This window comes from Onychostruthus taczanowskii, unplaced genomic scaffold (genome assembly GCF_017590055.1).
Source record: "Onychostruthus taczanowskii isolate IOZ18803 unplaced genomic scaffold, ASM1759005v1 scaffold1, whole genome shotgun sequence".
NCBI classification, from domain to species: domain Eukaryota; kingdom Metazoa; phylum Chordata; class Aves; order Passeriformes; family Passeridae; genus Onychostruthus; species Onychostruthus taczanowskii.
This window is the reverse complement of record NW_024496525.1, coordinates 34,723,966-34,744,084: the sequence shown is the minus strand read 5'-3', so window position 1 is coordinate 34,744,084 and position 20,119 is coordinate 34,723,966. Positions and strand designations below refer to the sequence as shown.

At 44.9% G+C, this 20,119-nt stretch overlaps 1 protein-coding gene across 1 annotated transcript in view; it reads right to left on the bottom strand.

Annotated features, from left to right (window-relative positions):
• Positions 1-256: 256 nt before the first annotated feature.
• Positions 257-20,119, bottom strand: part of KCNH5 (potassium voltage-gated channel subfamily H member 5) — a 148,759-nt gene continuing 128,896 nt past the window's right edge. The window contains exon 11 of the mRNA XM_041398230.1: positions 257-1,204. Coding sequence (XP_041254164.1) covers positions 257-1,204 — 948 coding nt within the window. The remainder of the gene's footprint in view (positions 1,205-20,119) is intronic.

Genomic DNA, 20,119 nt, shown 5'->3' with positions numbered 1-20,119 from the left:
TGCATGCAGTCAACTGCATATTATACAAGCAATATCTATGTTAATAATTGCTTTCTTTGGCAGGCCAGAATCCAGCTGGACATGCAATATTTACATATCAAAATCCTTGGTGTGTTCAAGTCATATTGGATGCAAGTGAAAATATATATGTATATATATTTACCGTATACACACACATTTTTATATATATATATGTATAAAGGTATATATACACCTCTGCATATATACTGTATACATATATACACATAGGTATATGCTAAAAGTGGATTTCATCTTTTTCAGATTCAGGTGATGCAGGCCTTGAAACACTAAAAATATCCTGACAGGGTATCTGGGGAGGGGACTGGGGTGATAAATGAGACTTGGGGGAAGAGAGCTGAGATACGTTCTTTTCAGACAATATTTTTAAAATTTCTGCCACCTGCTTCTCAAGGGCAGCCATCCTACTGCTTAGCAGCTGGATATCTTCTTTGAGTTCGTGCTTGACTTCCTGCAGCGTGGTTTGTAAGGCCTGCTCAGGAATGGGGTAGAAAGGACACCTAGCATCCGCCTGGATGGGGCTGTGCTCCAGGGGGCTGCGAGTCTCACCAGCTTTATCCAAGCGAAGGTCACTTTTTGTTATTCCACTGTCACAAGAGTCTGTTTTCCTCAGCGGGTTTTTATTTACACCATTCTCCGAATCATTGGACTTGGGGTCATCGGACAGCAACCCCATGGACTCGGCCTTTGTGACGTTGTTCCAGTCCTCCTTCTTCTCCTCGTGGGCACCCATGGTGTTCTTCAGCCGCAGCCAGCCTTTCCCGTTCCCGTTTTTCATCCGCATGGGGCTGTTCACTTTGAGGCATTTCTGCTCTCCGTTTGCGTTTGGCTTCAGCTCCATCACGTCGCGGTTGTTCTGCTTCACGGCCTCGCTGGTTTTCATGTAGGCCAGGGTGGTCTGGATGGGCGTGATCTGGGACACGGTGACCACGCTGGTGCCCGTGATGGAGGCCCCGTTCTGCACGCTCCTGCTTTCCACCTGCAGCTGGTTCCGCTCGGGGTCGATGTGGGTCGAGCCTTGGTTGCGCATCTCCTTCTGCTGCTTGAATTTCTGGAAGAGTTTCCGCACGGGGTGGTCCACAGGGATGCTCAGGGTCACCTCGTTCTTCTGGCGCAGGCGCTCCTCTTCCTCCTTCTTGACATCGCTGATCTTCCTGAAAATGATCTGTGGGGGATAAATCCACAACAGAGTCAGGAACCAAAGGATACCGCAGGAAATTATTAATTTGAGATGGGTAAAAAGTCTTGAGAACAGCCATTTCTCTCTTTATTCTTAATTCTGATCTTCCTTTCCATCTTAATTTTTTGTAGCGAATTCAAATGTAGCTGATCAAGACACAGCAACCTCAAGGTTAACCACTATAGATAGGTTATGTACACATATACACACACACACTTTCTTAACAGGATACAATAAAAGTGGGTTTCACCTTTTTACTTGATGCAGAAGATACTACTAGTTGAAGAACTAAAAATATCCCGACACCAACAGGAGGAAAGAAACCGAACAAAGAGAAGAAAGCCGTTGACAAAGAACCCAAATACTGTGATGCCAACCTACCCATTACTCACACTCATAGCTGCTCTGTCACTATCTTTAGTACAGATCAAAAGGAAACAGTAATTCAGCAGGGACTACTCAGGTGCAAGATAAATTAAATGTACACACCTCAATCCCAGTTTGCTCAATACTTTTTGGTTTTGCTGTTAAAGTTAGGGTTTTTTAGGTGTGTTGGAGGGTGCAGTTAGGTTCTCCATGGGCCACGTGTGTGGCTTCACACACTTTACAAGTGTTTACTGCAGAATTAGTGGGTCTAATAAGTGTAGGTGAACTGAAAGCACCATGGAGAAGCAGTGTAACAGGGCTGTGTGTGGCTCTAAACCCCAGCAATATCCACCATCTCATCATGCCATGCCATTTAATGCTGAGTTATTTCACTCAGCAGCATGTGTTGGGCTGCTACAGAAAAAGAAATTTGAGCCTCAAGCTGAGGGAGGATCCACAGAGCAAAATCTTTTTGTTGATTTTCTGCATGTTACTCATATGATTTTTTTTTTAAATTTTTATTTTTAGGTTCATCCAGTTTTCTTGAATGTGGGACTGGGAATCTGGGAAACTGGTTCTCTGTTTGACAACACTGTGAAAAGCAGCCTGTGATTAAATACAAATATGGACTGTGAAGGGATAGTGTGGTAAGAAAAGGAAAACAAAGCCCTTGAAATACACAAATAAAACCCTGTGTCAGTCAGCTGTAGGCTTTTGAAATATCAACATGAGTATCCATATTTGACAATCTATTTACTTTCAAGTCTCACATCTTCAGAAGTCAGCAGAGAAGTGCCACGATGACTACAGATCCTTCACTGCATGAATCTGGGATGAGCTGGACTTCAAAGCTTCATTAGAGAGCTTTCAAATGCAGCAGATATCTCCTTGCCTGCTACTGCTAGACACAGCTGCTCATAATAATTTGGTTAACTTGCTTATTAGAAGGCCAGTTAAAAAAATATAAACAAAACCAAGGGACAAACAGGGAAGTTACTTTAATCTGACTACTCTGACCTAGATGCAGTGACACATTCCCTCATTTGGAGGCTCCCCTTCATTAGCAGCTGTGCTCATGGAGTTACACTCTCTCTCTCTCTCTCTCTCTCTCTCTCTCTCAGGCCACTCTCCAGAGCAAACAATGGCAAGAGAAACTGCCCATGATTCAAAATTGAGTGATCACATTTAATTGAAGCCACGCTCTCTAAAGGCACATTTGGAAGGTGGGCTGTGTGTGATGTTTTGTTTGTGCCACTCTTGCCCCCAAGGGCAGCGCAGCACCTCTGGCAGAAGATGCAACAGTGAAAGCAACCAGCTGCAAGGATGTGTCCCCAAGGGGTGTCTCAGGGGACATGGCTGGTTCCTCTGCTGTGCTGCTCTGCCTTGTGCTATGTCCCTGGAAACATCTGCAGTGGGAGAAACATCCTCTACCCAATGCTTTAAAAGGTTGCGTAGGGACAGGACAAAGGGGGAATGGCTTTAAAATGAGAGTAGGTTTAGACTGGCTGCTAGGAAGAAATTATTTACTCTGAGGGTGGTGAGGCACTGACACAGGTTGATCAGAGAAACTGTGGCTGCCCCATCCCTGTCAGTGTTCCAGGCCAGGTTGGATGGGGCTTGGAGCAACCTGAGAAAGTGGAAGGTGTCTCTGCACAGAGCAGGGCGTTGGAAACGGATGATCTTTAAAAGTCCCTTTCAACCCAAACTGTTCTATGTTTCCATGATTCCCCTGCTTTCTGGCCACAACTCTGTTTCACAGCTGGAGCACCCTGCTCTCCTGCAGGCAGCCTGTGCCTGGCAGCTGCTGTCCAGAGGCACTGGGGGATGCTGAAGGGAGGCAGCTCCAACAGCCTGGCACGGGCTCACGGCGCTTCCCTGGCCAGGGTGGCACTGGATGTGCCATTGGGAAAGGCAGGAGGCAACTCTGACAACTCCTGTCCCACTGCATGTTTACAATGACCAGAATGACAACAACAAGGACCACAGCAGCAGTTTCTGATTCCTCTTCCAAAGCTTGCACTTCACTGAAAATTACCTCCACCTCCCTTTCTTCCCCAGTCCAATCTTGGCTCTTTTATCCCTTTTCTAGACTCAGTTCAAACCCTCCCCAGACAGAGGTCATCTCCCTGCACATAATATAATTACCAGTGACTGCTGCTGCTGGGTTTGGCAGAAGAAAAGCAAAAACCTCTTTAATCTGACACCACCTTTACCTCATACTCCTGAAGTGTGTCCTTATAAAAGTCAGGAAATGACTGTGAAGCTTTTTGCCCCAGAACCACTTGGCCAGGTGTCATTTGGATGGGTTGAGCCCAGTGGCAGGGGGGGTCTGAGCCTGAGTGCTGCTGTGACTCAGAGCAGAGCAAACACGCTGGGAACAGCAGAAAGGGATGGTGGCCAAGGTGGCAAATGCCATCAGCTACACGATGAAAATCTGGTCTGCTGTGTGAGGCCAAGGACCCACTCACCACTCACAGCCATGAACTCTACCCCTACTTTATGCCCATGCAGTGGAGAAGCCACACACCCAAAGCCGTGCTGTCACCTCCTCAGAACGTGTTCTCTCAGCTTCTTGCAGGACACAAGAGCTCTTCAATGAGTTATTTCCCTTTTCTTCTCTTGGGACAGTAAATGCTCCAGCCTGGAATGGTTCTGGGCATCTCCTTTGAAGAAGCAGATCTGCCACATGCTGGTTAGTGCAGAAAAGGCCCAGGGACTCAGAAATCCAGGGGTTAGCTGGGAGTCAAGGATTCAGGACTGATCTACCTCAGTGGAGCCCTATTTCCAAAGGCAAAGGTGGGCTGATGCACAGCCCTGAGCCTACACCCCCCCTTGGCTTTCTCATGGAACCTGCATGTGTTCATAGCTGTTTGTTATTTTCTTTTTCACTCTGAAATGCATAGCCAAGCAGACCCTCACAGCCCAACTGACCCTGTGGGATAATGGCACTTCGGATGGAGACTCAGGTGTTGGTCCTCACTCTCCCACTGAACTACTCTGCCAAGGAAATAATTTCACCCCATGGAGAACTTCCCCCTCTCCCTTCCCCTCAACGTAGGAAGATGTACACCTAGCACAGCAAGGATCTAGTTTTGGTCAGCAGTACTTGAGAGCAGCAGAATATGTCCAAGTAAAAGAAAAGAAAGATCTTACACAGACAAAGAACTGAAGAAAAAAAAATATGTGAATTCTAGCACTAACAGAGCAATAGTTAGTTTTCATTACCATTTTTTTCCATATTAGGAGATTTTTCATGTGGCTGGATTTAATCTGCTTCCACAGTGGTTTAAACTAAACCAGAATAGTTAAAATGTGTTTACATTTACAAATGTTTATATGGAAAATTAATTCTATTAATGTCTAATAACTTTAACCAGATTTTTTTCTTTATAAATAAGAGTTGAATACCATCTCATGCAATCTGACATTTCTCTGAGATTGGGAGAGCATTATTTTGAAATCTTAAATTGGATGAGCTATTTCATTTGTCCCTGACCCTTCTCAGAGAAGTTACACATAGGCCTGCCCAAGTGTGTGTCCCAAGAACAATGACAATTTTCAGAAGAGTTAATCAGAAGAAGCTGAATTGAGTATGCATAGTGTATCTCAAAGAGTAAAGAGCCACACTCCTGTCTCACACCAAGTTCTAAATTCATTGATGTAACAGACCTTAGGTGCAGGACTTCATTTCCTTTATGGATCAGATTTTGAAAGACTCTTCCATGTAGCACAAATTTGTCCCATGGGACCAGGTTCCTGGGTTTCTTTTAGCGTATTTATTTTGGGAAGAAGGGGCAACAGAGATTACATTAATTACTGAACTGGCAAAGAGGAAGCAGAAGTTAACTGACATTCAGCCATGGGGACTGAAATACTCAAGTTATTTATGAGGCAGGCACGGAGAAGAAAACAGCAATTTGAGATTCTCTGATCTCTGATCTCAACCTCAGGCTCCTTTCCCTCCCTTCCATACCAAGAGGTAACTCATGTGAGTGTGAACTCTGTCCCTTCCAAAGGGGGACCCTACCACAAGTACTGGCAATGGATTTGTCACTGCTGGAGCAGCTCTTGCAAGGTGCCAGCTTGTATAACCAGCCCCAAAACCAAGTGCAGATGAGGGCAGCAGCAATGAGGAGTCAGCTCAAAGCTGAGACACACACTGAATTAAAGAGTAAAGCTGTGGCCTTTTCAGGTGCTTTGAAATGCATCCCTTGTCTGCTGTCTTTTTCTGTGGAAATCATCCCTCCATGACCTTGCTCCATACAGGAGATCTGCACAAAGATCCCTTAATAAGTGACTCCAAGGCAGGTACGTGCAGGGATTACAGAACTGGTAAAAGTATTGAAGAATTACAGTGAGTTCATAAAAAGTGGCAGGTGTTTGACCAGAGATCATCCTGTCCTGTGCCTGAACATCCCACGCTGTTGTTAGTGGTGTTCAACGTGTGCCTGCTCCTCTCCACAGAAACCCACAGAAAGGGACAGCCATGGATCCAAAGGGAACACAGTTGTCATGGTGATGGATGCAGGTGTGTGCACTGACTGTGGGGGAGAGAGGCAAGGAGGGAGGGAGAGCCACACAAAGCCATCAAAAAGCATAGATTTTCACAGTGTGAAGACCCTGTCCTTGGGGAATTGGTTTGACTCAGCTCACTGGACATTTCTGCAGCAGGAACACCACACTTCAGTCCCCGTAGCTACATCCACTCAGTAACCACAGGTCACTCTCATTAAAGCACAGACCAGGCTGATGGCAGTGCTGATCATCTCTTGAAAGTTTGTTTTCAGGGGCAATTATCTTGTCTGATTCAATGTCTTGTGAAGCCTCATCTCTCTTGCATCTGATTATTCACAACCCAATGCATTTGTGCAGATTTGTCCTGTATTTTTGTTCCTATTTATTACAGCAACTTCTTAGAAGGCATCTGAGATCAGTCAGATAAGAATCATAGAATCACAGAATCATTAAGGTTGCAATCAAGATCAAGTCTGAACCAGGTTAATAAATTTGAAGAAATCGAGGGCTCTTTTTGACCTGGTCCCATCTGACAGCACAGGTCCAGAGCTGTACGTGAAAACACTGCAGATGGAGCAAGTGGAATGAGCAGAAAAGTGAATTGGATCTTCCCAAGTGATGGAGGCAGGGAAATGCACCCTTCCTTAAACCACACTGCAGAGCTGGCAGCTGGACTGCAGTTGGCTGAGACCCACCCAGCAGCTCCTTCACCAGCTGTCAGATCCAACCAGAAGGATTTGGGCTGGTTCACCTTCTCCAGGAATGTCTAATTCCCATACAAAAAGGGAATTAGAGTGTCCTCACAAGGTGTGTTGTTTTGGCACCCTTTTATAAAAGCCTTTTTGCCTTTTTTGGGTTTTTTTTGGAAATAGGAGAGCTGCCTTCCCTTGCCTCCTTGGCCTGAAATTACACAAGCTTAGCTGAAGCTGGCAAATGATTTAAAAAATTTTAAGTGGTATAACCAATATCCAATACTGCAATAACACAGATCTCATTTTCTTTGGAAATAATGCTACAAGAATGTACAACATAAATTTCCATAAATATGTCTGCAAAAAATACTATTAATTTTCACATCTTGGAGTGCACTGTACAAAAGTAATTTCCATTTTCCTCATGCTAATGTGGAAGGCAGATTTATGTCAGATCCAGGATTTAGACGCAGGATACCCCAGCGCAGACGTGTGTGCTATTTCCTGCTCCTGAAAATACATAACACATAAATACATTTCCTGCCCCATAAAGTACACCCAATTTCCAGAGGACAGACACTCGGAAGAGGGCTCACTACAAAGCCTCTGTCTGCATCTGAACTCACCCTCCAGGAGCCCTGCACAGCAGAGGGAGGAAGACAAAGGCACTTGGAAGGTGTGAGTCATTTCACCTGCAGCTGGATGTTAAAGCAGGTCAGACAAGCTGTACCCTGAGCTGCCCGCTCGTCCCTGGTGTCTGCACAGGGAGCTCCGTGCCTGTCGCCTCTGTGCAGACACCCTCCATGGATGGTGGGGAGGGAGGATTCAAATCCCCACCTCTGGCAGTGCAAATGTCAGGGTTTGGTGCAGAGTGTATAAAAAAGCTTCCTGTAGTTATTCTCTGTGTGTGTGTGTGTTGTGCACCCTTCATCTGGTGCTGTTTTTATTTCCACCCCAGCGTGGTGGGGGATTGCCAGCTCCTGGCTGGGATGAACTCCCCACAGCCTCAGGGCCCAGCCAGTCCTTACAGACAAACTTTATTCTTCCAAAAGCTGCAGAGGGAGGACAAGCCACGACTGCCCAGGAGACCCTGCCAAACGTGTGGCTCTCAGTGAGAGCTTGTGGGAAATCAGATGGAGCAACTGGATGAAGCACCAGCAGAGAAAGGAATGCCATCCCTTCCCCCAATTCTCACTACACTTCCCAGGAAAACCTTCCAGCAGGGGAATGGAGATGCCCTTCCCACAGCCCCTGGGAAACTGGAGACCACCTGAGATGTGTCTGTTCTGCATGCCCTCCCTTTACACTGCAGAGCTCATCCCCCTCCAGGTGCTGCAGGACAGATCCTGCTCGGATCACTCCCACCTCTGGCACCAAGCACTGCCAAACCCAGCAAACCCTTCCCAGGCCTTTGCTCTGATGGGCTCAGGGGGGTCTGGGATGCTTCACCCCTCAGTCCTTGAGGATTGGTCCCCTCTAGGAGCCTTCAGCTGTCAAAACAGGGCATATCTGGGATCCTCTTTTCTGATATTCTGAAAACTAGGCCAGTCAAACCCAATTCCTAATGTACAACCCTTGGTGAAAAGGCTTGCTCCAAAATGAATGTGTTTTTAAAATCTAGGCAGGTCCCAAAGAACAAGGTTCACTATTAATACTTCATGCTAAAATGCTTTTAAATCTTATTTTTCAGATTTTCTTTTTCAGAAAGCTCCCAAGACATTACTAATACCTGATGCTGAAATGGTTTTAAATCTTATTTTTCAGATATTACCTTTTTTTAAAACCCAGAAAACTTCCATTATATTAAAAAATCTTTCTTCTTTTTTTTTTTGTTTACATTAATTAAAATGCAAATTTAAAAAGTCAAACTATGAAAGACTAGATAGAAATGGATTAATAGGAAATGACCCCACACAAGCCTTTAGGCTGCTTCCCCTAATTCACTCCTGCAAATCTCCATAAACTCTTAGCTCACTTTATTAATCTGCACTCCAAGGATGCAGAGTAGATGGTTTGAAATGATGGCTTTATTGTTCTTCTGCTCTGTACACTCCTCAGATAGCTCCACTTTGATGTGAAATTCAGCCTCAAAAACAAACTGCTCCAACAACTCTTTTAATTGCTCTCCAGTAAATTCCCCTTAATCCTCCTGTCCCAGGAACTGTTTTGTGTTAAACCACTGCTCCATCTGCGTGTGAGAAAGGAATCACTGTCCTTGGCTGTGCAGTGAAAATGACTGACTGCTGAGCAATTAGTTAATCTCCAGGATAGGGATGTCTCACTAAACAGTCTTTCATGCTGGATTTTGGAGGAAAAGAAGATTTCTGCAGGTTAGTCTTCCAGCTGCTGGAAAGAAACAGTAAATAATAGCCTTTCTGCAAATTTCCATTGATCCTGACTTCACAGACACAGTAACATGCTACAGCAAAAGCTTCCTACCAAGCACATTTTAATTTTGCTTTGGACAAACTGTATTCACATCCATTCTTCCTAAGCACCTATAGAATTGACCTGCAAAAGATGTGAAGATTTCCAACCCAAGCAACAAAGTGATGTCACTTCAAGGAAATGAGAATTATTTCCATGATGCTGAAAAAGCCCTTTTAAGGGATATTTAGGGGCATTTCATGTGCAAGGGAGAGGTTCATTCTTTTATGATGACTTAATAAAGATCATTGTCCTCCAAGTTGCTCATCAAAAGAAAAATCAGGACATGTAATGAGGGAGAGACCCTTCAGAAGAGCACAACAACAGACAATAACTGATTTCCAAAGTCCAGAAATTCCATCATCTCCTTACTGCTTGTCCTACTGTTTAGAAATTGATTACTGTAGGTCAAATTTTAATCTGGTTCCATTTCATGTTCGCAATCAATTCTCACAGCACCTGAGAACTCTTGCAGAGAGACATCTGTGCATGCTGGCAGCCAATTAGGCTGATCTGCATTTGTGAAAAAGCATTAAGAAGAAAGTGGTTGAGAGTTTGACCCATCCACTTCATACTTGGTATGGACCTGAAGTCATCCTGGTGTCATTTAAAACATGTCTGGATGGAAGAAGAAAGAGGAGAGAAATGGGCAGAGATCCAAGTCCCATTTGTCACATCCCCAGAGCATCGTGTCCAAACACACAGAGCACCAGGCTGGGATTCACAGAGATGGATTATCCTGCTGGCCTGACCTTCAGCCAAGGGGGAAGTCCTGTACAAATCACTCTGCTTCTTCATGTCTCCATCTCCCCCAGTGTAACAGAGGATAATAACACTGCCCTCATTTCCCCAATTAACTGGAAATCCCTCTGTCACTGCTAACTATTTACAACGGAGAGATTAAGACCCATGGCTGACAGCAGAGAGAGGTCACTGTGCTGGCCTGTTGCCAAAACTGAGGCAGTTATTTTAAAAAAAACAGTCACAGAAAAAATGCACACAGGTGTCCTCAGGGTTTCAGCTCACGATCAAGGGCTCAGGGCACTGCTGCCCTAAGATGTTCAGGGCAGTGCACAATGGAAGTACAGTGCTCCATGATGTCCTGTCCTCATCTCCTGAGACATCAATCTCAGACTGATTAAAGGTACTAACACCTACTGACACCTACTCTGCAAGGAAGGATCGGTCAGATCACTCACCTGGCCTGATGGGTTCTTTAAATGGTGTGAGTACACATTCAGCCAACTGTGGGCTGAGCTATGGAGTCAGATTTCCAAAAGAAATGCCAAAACCTTCTCCTCCCTTGGAAAATTATACCATTTTCCACCAACTACAAGAGCGTTATCTGAGAGCAGCTTGGTTTCCTCTTCTGCTTTTTCAGTCACTCAGGCCTGAGCACCTCCTGCCCAGAGATGCCTCCATCTTTTCATATCCCAGGGGAAAACAACTCATGGACTTCCCGTGGCTGCAGGTTCAGTTGTTGTCTGATGTCTGCCGGGCTCTGTTTGTTTGCCTGAAAAGGATGCTGAAGAAGGGCACTGGGCACCTTTGGAAGTAGGGAGCTTTGCCACTGTTTTTAAATGAGACTCTGGAATTGGAATTGATCACTTATTTTTGCTGCTTTCTCACTCACCATTTTCTGTTTTCTTTGCTGTAACCAAAGAGCAGATGCTTTAGCATGCTGTAGAGCAGACAGATTCAGAATGATTTCTGCAATACTATCCAAGTGAGCAAAATGCTCCTTCCACATACAAAATCACTTCAATCAATAAACCAGAAAGGCTACTTTGTTTATGAATTTTAGATGGGTTTCAACCAGGGTCTGTTGCTGCTTGGCCTTGTTTAGGGTCAGTCTAAACTCCTTGTTGCAGAGTGAAGTATTGATCTGTGTGGCCTCAGAAGGACTGTGACCACAGTCACAGCTCCTCTTGGGCTCCTGTCACAACTGGGAGCAAAGAAGCCCAGTTTTAGCCTTCTAAATCCTTTTCAGGACCCTAAATCCCACACTGAACTCAATAAAAAGACAAAACTGGATCAGAAAGCTGAAGTAATGCATTAAATCAGAGTCTAATCTGTTTTCTGTATATCACACAGAGTTGGTTAAACATGGGGAAATTGAGCAGAGAACAATCTGAGTATGACTGCTGCAGTGTAACTATTACTGAGCAGTGTCTTGTGGGGACCTCTGCTCCCTCTCACTGGTTAGGTTCATCCACTTTGGGATTTAAACTCACGCCTTCCTTCACCCCCTAACAACCCTCCCATGTAAACAAGTCTAATCTGGACTGTTCATTTGGTGGGTGAGTAAACTACTTGCAGATGTGCTCTTGATGGAGAGTATCACATATTCATCTTTCCTTCCCATTTCTCTTTTCTTCCTTGTGGACACAGTTATTAGAGAGCAAAGGGCAAGGGAGATATTTCTCTTATTTCTTTGTCTGGCATTGAGGCAGAGGGAAAAGCAGATTTCTCTTGACAGGATTTTTTTTTTCATTTTGCAGACGTTTCTTTCTCCTGCAAGAAGGGAAGCTGAGGTACTTACAGAGGGGATAGGAGGAGCCCTGCATCTGGCTAGAAACCCAAGCCCATTAGACCCAAGATCTTTCACTGCATGTAGAAGCGAATCCCAGCAAAGACAGCCTCCACCCACCCCAACCAGAGACTTTCAGAGAGCCCCACTGATGTAAGGAGATGGTGACACGTGGCACCACGTGGCGCACTACGGCCACGTTGTCACCACCAGCACATCACCATCAGGTACCCCAGGGCTTGAGAGCCAGAGGGAGCTTCCCCACTGCCTCCCAGCCCAGCTGAGGGGTTCTGTGCTCACTGCCAGACAGTTTCCTCTTCCACAGGACAGCTCCCAACTCCATCAGGCAGGCTGGGTCCTTGCAAACTTATATTGATTGGCCGCTGGATCGATATCTGCTATTGGCACTGGCCTAATGAAATGTCAGTCAGCAGCACTGCCAATTGATCCACACTCATCTGTGCTGCAGATTAGTCACTGTCTCTGCATTTTACCAGAGATGATTAAAAGAAGAAAACTGCCTTCAGCTCTCCCAGGATCTCCTGAGGGGGCCACGCTCCTGGGCAGGGAGAGGGAAACACAGTTCAAAGCCTCCAGATGACAGCAGGGTGGTTTGAGCTCGGGGCACGCTGCAGAAACAGGGGAAAAGTGCCAAAAGACTTTACAAGTTGCTCTTCAGCCTGATTTAACTTGAAGCAGGAAATCAATCATCAATAATAATATGCAGCAGTAATCCAGCACTCCCCTTTCCCTGTATTGGAGGAAGTTGGATTTACGCAGCTGCCGTTTGTGCCAGAGGCCAGCACAGGGCACAGAGAGGTCATGCAGCACTGGCCCAGGGTCACTGAGCTGTTCAGTGGATAAGCTGGGGGGATGGAACCAAGATTTCCAACCTAAAGCCCCTAAAGTAGGAAAATCCATACTGCAAAAAGATTAAACATACAAATATATCTTTTAGAAGTGAAAAAACCCCCATATTCGTATAATAACAACCTTTTTTTTTCACCACTGTCCTGTCTGGTGTGTAGAGTTCTGGATTTGAAATAATTGAAAGGGCTCACCTTTAATTGCAGTTAATTGCTGAAATTAAATCCAGACCAGCACAACTTCCTGCTGCTTAGGTTTTTGTTGGAGGAGGGGTGAGGAGGGAGGCAGAACTATTTCTGTTTATTTAGTGACAAAGGTTGTGCTTTTATTCCAATGAAAAGTATCAAAATCCTCATGTTTGGCTTCTGGCCAGCCCTGTTTGTGCAGTGTTCCAGCACATCCCCAGCACAAAGCCACACGGAACACGGGCACAGAGGATTTGCAGAATTTGTGTTTTCTTCTCTGCATTTTTGCCTCTTATTGCTTTTTGCCTGAAGACTAAATGGTCTCACTAAATGCCTAAGAGAGTCTCTCCATTTACAAAGTAATACATCAGCAAAAGAACTGCAAATTGCTCCCCAAATATACTACTCTCTGCTGTCTGCTTTAAGTGGAAATTTAAATTAATTGGAATCATTATGGCTTTCTTTTTTAACTTAAATATTACTGTACCAGACTATAAAGTGCCTGAAATTTAATCTGAAGTCTTCAGACCTGAAAAAGCATTTTGCAACTGAAAGATTTTTGATTTTTTTTCCAGCTACATCCACTGGCCCAATAAAAAATAACACCCGTTGCTATCAGCCTTGCTTCTGACATTGAGGACATTCCACCTGGTTTTCAGAAACCTTGGTTTTATATGGAATGTGCCACCAGCTACTCTGTTGACTTCATCACTCTCAAGGTTTTGTTAATTTATTGAAAAGCTTTTACAGCAGGAGCTTCAATTAGAACAATGCACTTCCATTGCCACTCAATGTGGAACAACATCAGTTTTGTTTGGAACTGCTAAGTCAGAAACGAAGAAATAATTTAAAAAACACAAATGGAAGGGACAAGGGACAGCCTCTGTACCTAGAAGAGACAAGACACCAGCTTGTATTACAAAACAGGGAGGTAAAACATGCTGCTCAGTCACTGTCAGATATCCCTCACCTCAACCAGGGCAAGTAACAGAGACCAATTTAGTCACAGACACCAGACCCAAGCTACCTGAAAAACATTCCAGTATTCCTGACCAGAGCAGATTTACACTGGTGGATGGGCAGTCATTTGTTTCTTTCCCATTTGCTTCTAGATTCCAGTCAAGGACCCGACCTTTTGGGGCTAAAAGTGAGGGCCTGCCTGTGTCACACCAGGTGGAAAGGGCACCAGGACTCCTTTTGTCCCACAGCAGTGTCCCCCGGCAGAAAGGCAGGATCCAGGAGGATGAAGCCAGGCTCTTAGTGGTGCCAAGCAGGAGAAAATGTGCAGAAACTGATACACAGGAGTTCCACCTGAACATGAGGGAAAACTTCTTTCCTCTGCAGTGACTCAGCACTGGAATAGGTTGCCCAGAGAGGGTGTGGGGTCTCTCTCACTGGAGATATTCCAGAACCATCTGGACACAATCTTGTGCCCTGTGCTCTGGGATGGCCCTACTGGAGCAGGGAGGTGGGACCAGATGATCCACTGAGGTCCCTTCCAGCCTGACCCATCACAGGATTCTGTGATTCTCCGATCAGGCTGCACTCAGAACTGCTCTCCTCTCTCTCTGTTTTCAAGCCCAAAGCTCACACTGCACCATGGTTCTGCTCTCAGCCAGCCAATCATGCCAAAATTACCTCAATTATTTCTTTTCCTATACAGCCTATTGCCATATCAGAGAAGACTGAGCTGTCTAAAACAATCTCAGGACACTTCTGCCAGCGCTCACTCCCTTTCTACAGATCCTTTGGATGAAACCTAAGTTCAAATGACCACTGATCCTATCCCAGTGCCCACCTTACCCATGGGATGCCCTGCAAATGAAGTCACAGGAATGCTGCCAGGGAGAATGAGCTGGGGCAATTCAGCAACATCTCTGCTTCTCAACTCGGAGACACAGCACAAAATCCACTGGCAGGGTGACCTGGCAATTCTTTAAATTTGAAATCAAGACTTGGAAAGGATTAACACCTCTGAAAGACAGGGTCAGCCCACTGCGCAACAGATGTGAAATAACTCAGTTAAACCACTGGGAAATCCAAATTTGACAGGAAAAGAAGACCAAAAGGTTATTTAAACTTTTAATATCTACTTAATTTAACTACAGAAAGCTTGGTGAAATAACCTTAAAAAGTATCCCAGGGATTCTTCAAGTGAAACATCTCACCCAGCAAGAGCAAAGCTTTTCCCAGTTGGGAGCTCTTAGCTGGCAGTGTGTGATTAAGGAGTGCTGCCTGTTGGAACATGCTGAAATTGCCTTTAATATGATGACAGTCACTGCTTCAGTGGGGAGGAACCACTTGGGGAGAAAAAAAAAAAAAAACCAACCCAAGACACAAGCATGCAAACATTAAGGAGTATGCTGTCAAGAATATACCATGAAAAGGATGTGCTACTTTCCCCTCAAACTTCTCCCTTTGGCCTTAAGTGGCTGGCATAGCTCTGCCACTGAGGGTGCTTTAGCTCAGGAGATTGAAGCCAGTTTTTTAGAGGCATCTGTAATTGTCAGTGGAGCAGAAACCTTCTATTTATGGCAGGACCAAATTAAATTAATTTTTAGAGAGCAAAGATGCCATTTCAAAGATTTTGCTAATGTTTCCTCATACTTGAATGTGCACCAGAGAAGAGCTCTTCCTTTCTGGTGCAGAGTCAAGGGAAATCACCCACAACTGGGAAAGCCAGGAGGAGAGCTACCCACCAGCCAGTGAGCTCTCTACCACAGCATGGAAACACAGCATCAGCCATGTGAAAATTCAGAGTGCTGTTCCCTGAAGCCACTTGTGCAGAGATGGAGCTGCTGGTGACAATTGTGGCAGAGCCATTCATGGACAGCACCACGGGGCTGCCTCTGTGACACACACCCAGAGGATGAAGCGCTCTCCCTGTCCCCTGGGAGCACTGCATATTCTCCCAGCTCAGGAGATGTCACCGAGGCACTTGGCAAGCAGTGACACCGCAGAGCCTTGCATTTATTTCTGAAGGGCACCCACAGGAGGAAGAGGCAGCACAGGAGAGTGAGCTGGTGGGGTTATGGGGATGGCAGGAACAGATGGCGTGGTGAAGAGCCATCTCCTTCCCACTTGCACACTACATTAAATCAATCCCTGGGCTTTCATGGCAGTGAGCTGAGGCTGTGCTGTGAAGGGTTTTAACAATCTGACCATTTCCTGCTTCTGGGTGTATTCCATTGGGTCTCCACACTTCATCTACTCTCAGGGAAAGCTCCTTCCATTTTTCTCATGAGCTTCTTGGTGATCTTCCCTGCTATCTGTATGGCAGCCATCTCCTCTTTGCCAGCTGTGGATCTCTGTAAAGCTCACCAGCAGAGTTTTTGTTCCCATCCAGGTACTCAGGCACTGACACAGGATGCTCCATGGGAGCTGAGCCTGCTGGTTCTGCAGCCTCCACTTATCTCATTGCTCCAGACCTAAACAAATTCGTTTGTAATCCTCAGTACTGTATGCTCTGGAAAACCTGGCTTTAAAAGTGATCAGAAATTACCTCATGTAAAACTGGAGTCAATCTCCTCTTCCTGTCTGGGGCTAAAAGAAAACCCTGTACCTGCACAAATAACAGGTCTTTGCAATCAATAATATTGACGATTCTGTATTTCCTTATTTTTGGCCATGCTTCACCCTGTTTACACACAGTTTGTATTACTTTCTACCACTCCCTGTGCGCACACAATTAATGAAACACCAGCTGGTGCAGGATAAACACTGCTGCAGGGGTGTAAAAAGACACTACACAAAAGTACAGATCTCTGCCTCTGTTATTTTCCATCTCAGATGCTGTGCTTGCCTCCCAGAGCTTCTTCTGAGCTCAGAAACTTTGGCTAAAGCATCTTCCTGTTTTTCTCTTTGATTTTTTTCCTGATATCCGAAAAATCCAGCTAACCCCAAGCCTCCCACACAAGGCAGCAGTTCTTCAGTCACCCTCTCCCAGGAAAGCCTTGTCCAGGAGGCTGACTCTCCTCAGTGGGGTTTGCCACTCACCTGGCATTGTTGGGGGACAAATGTGCAGCTGTGTTGGGTGTTAAGACCATGAAGGTGCTCAGAGGGCTGGAGCAGCTCACCTGTGATGGCAGGCAGAGAGAGCTGGGCTTGTTCAGCCTGGACAAGGTTCCAAGCAGACAGACCTGAGAGCCCCTTCCAGCATCCAAAGGGGCTGCAAGAGAGCTGGAGAAGGACTTTTGATGAGGGCATGCAGTAATAGGACAAGGGGAAGTGGCTTTATACTGCCAGAGGGCAGGTTTAGATTCAATTTAAGGAAGTAATCTTCCCTGTGAGGAGGATTTGCACATGGTTGCCCAGAGAAGCTGTGGATGTTCCATCCCTGTAGGTGTTCAAGGTCTCAGTGGATGGGGCTCAGACCAAGCTGCTGAAGTGTCCCTGCCCATGGCAGGGGGTGTGGAAATGGTCTTTAAAGCCAAACTGACCCAAACTATTCAGTGATGCTGTAATTCTGCGTTCCACCACGGGGCAGGGCTGATCCATGGGGCCAGAGCATCTTGCCCTCAAGAAGGCCAGCCAGGCTAAAGAAGGCTGTGGGGGTTTTACAAGCCCAGTCTCTGTCCTGGCAGATTCCTGAGCATCCCCATTAGCAGCTGCCTGACATGTTGGACTGAATTTGAGCCCAACTGGTCTGGCAGGAAGCTTTTCATGGGACACGTACTACAAAATTTCGAACAAATGTTTTAAGTTACAGCTGATGGCTCATCAGGCTCAGCCAGGCATCTGTTTGGGACATTAATGCATGGCAGCACTGAGTTTGTAAATTATTATTCATGTACTTTTGTAGAACATCTTGAGGTTGTTGGCTGAGTCCTTCACTAAATGGGAACAGGGACAATTATCCACACGTGAAAAACATGCTTGATTCACTTCATCCATTTACATTTCTAGTGTGGCCTTCCATGGCAGGATGGCCAGTACAGCCTGGGAGAAGGATGGACATTGATAACTGAGCTGCTCTGACCAACAACTGTCCCATTTAAAATGGATTTACCTCAGACAAACCATGGAGATGGAAATTCACCACAGCAGCATGGAGCCAAGGAAGGCAGAATTGGTGAAAATACACACAGAAATTAATTATGGAGATGACAGGATGCTCTGTTAAGGTCAGGGACATGGATAAGGAAAAGTGGATGTCTGTGCACTGAGAGGGAAGCAGTGAGCATGAATGGAAAAGCAAATTTAATCATAATAAAAAGGCTTCATTTCATCTGATCAGTCAGAAATATCCTGATTAGAAATGGCTGCTCTTTGCTGCTGTCATCTTCTGGTTGCTTAGGTCCCCATTTTCACATTTTTAAGGGAGTGTGAAGTGCTTTAGGCTCTCAGAAGAAGCCAGAGCCTGTTCCTGAGGTAACATGAGTGCTGTTCATAATAAAAAAAGAGGACAATGGACTGCTTCCAAAGGGATATGTACTCAGAGAGCACGGAGAGGTAAAGTCCCCCTGCTCTGCAGTACAGTGACTGATGGAAATTTAATATAGGAAACAGTATACAGAACCTTTTTGGCAGCTGAGACAGCTTTGTGAAGTACTAATAAAGAATCTGATATTCACCCAGAAGTCAGAGGGGAGGTCCCAAAGTTCACAATCACTGACAGTTCAAAAGATCACTGACAGTTTAATTAAGGAGTTAAGAGAATCAGAGGCTTTTATAACTGCTCACACTGTGCTCCTTTTCTTAACAGTAACCTACAACTAAAACCTATATTATGGTTTTGCTATCTTCAGGAAGGGAAACAAATTAAGAGCTAGCACTGTAAGCTCTGAGAAATAAAAATATGGGGGAAAAACAAATTAATAATATATATTCCTTCCTAAATGCACAGAATATTTTTAGCTTTCAGTAAGTTGCTCAGAAGTGCAATAATAGGGGACTCAGATTACTTCAGGTGCTTCCCAGAATGTCCCTGTCCCTCCTGACAGCTGTGCCCACCTCTGGAATATATTTAAGCATCTCCTGAATTTGTTCCTCCAGAGTTTCTTTGCATGGGACCTAAACTGAGCCAGCTTGCTAATCACAGCCACTGGCAGACAATTAAAAAAGGCACAGTCAATCAGCCATCATCAAGTTGGAAGTGACAGGCTGGGTTTTATTTTTAACTAAAACCAGTGGGATTTATGCAAACCTTCCCACAAAGTTCCTCTTGCACTTTGTTTACAGTTTAATACTTTCCTACATGCACTGTAGAAAGCAGCCCCAAACTACCACTGAAAGCAAGGTAAATCTGGGATTTGCAGGACTGCAATGATTATTGTATGCTGAACCAGCACGTTTGGGTATTATTGCATTTGTGAAGTGTGAGCTGAAAAATAATAGATTAATGGATTTATACTTGCACAGAAAAGAAATGCCTCACACAGGGAGTTTTATTTAGCATTTGAGAAGATATTTATCTATTTATTTATTTATTTATTTGAGGAGCCTTTTTGTTCAAGCCAAGGCAAAAACCTAATAAATAAAATCAGTGCTGTCTCCACTGCAAAACTGCTGTGAATTTTTTACTGATGGGTCAAAATGGATCCCATTTTGGGCAGAGCCAGACAATTCCCACTTGGATGAATGCTAAAGCTCTGCCTGTGCCTTGTGAAGCCCATGGGGATCCACTGATATGATCCCAATGAACAGGCAGAGGTTCTCTTTCCCCAGCATGACTTTGGGTGCATTTCTACCAGCATTCCCAGTCTGGCAGAAATAAGGTTTAGAGAATGAGAAGTCTGTGGTAGAAGCTCATTTTATACCTTCAAGTCATACTGTGCTGTTGCTAAAATGTCTGGTGTTCAGCTCCAGGAAGCAATGACAGAATAAATCATCTCAGGTTTTTAACATCTCCTCGTTTTCTTGAAGTTATCAGGTTGAAAAAAAAATCATAGATCCACACAGCAATTAGACTCAGCAGCCCCTGTAAGAAGAAATCCATCGCTCTGGAATAATTGCTTGGAGGGGTGTGAGGTAACACAACACACCTCTGTCCCCACTGTCTGTGTGAATCCTGCCTGCTGGTAAAAACTTCCTTAACTGGAAATCAAAAATGAAATGGCAATGTTCCTTCCCATTGCACCAAGCACATTCCCTCCCCTTCCTTTGCAGTGGGAAGAGATTAAAAACATCCATTTTAATTGATGAGGGGAGGTAAACACAAAATGTTTATTTTTTAATATTTACAGGATTAAAAATAGCAAACCTTTGATTTATTTTTTTATTACCAGTCATGTCCTGTGCAAGCAATGCTGCCTTGAACTGATATTAGCAGACAGCCTGCAGAATGCTTTCTGTGTCAGCCAAGGAGAATATCTTAATT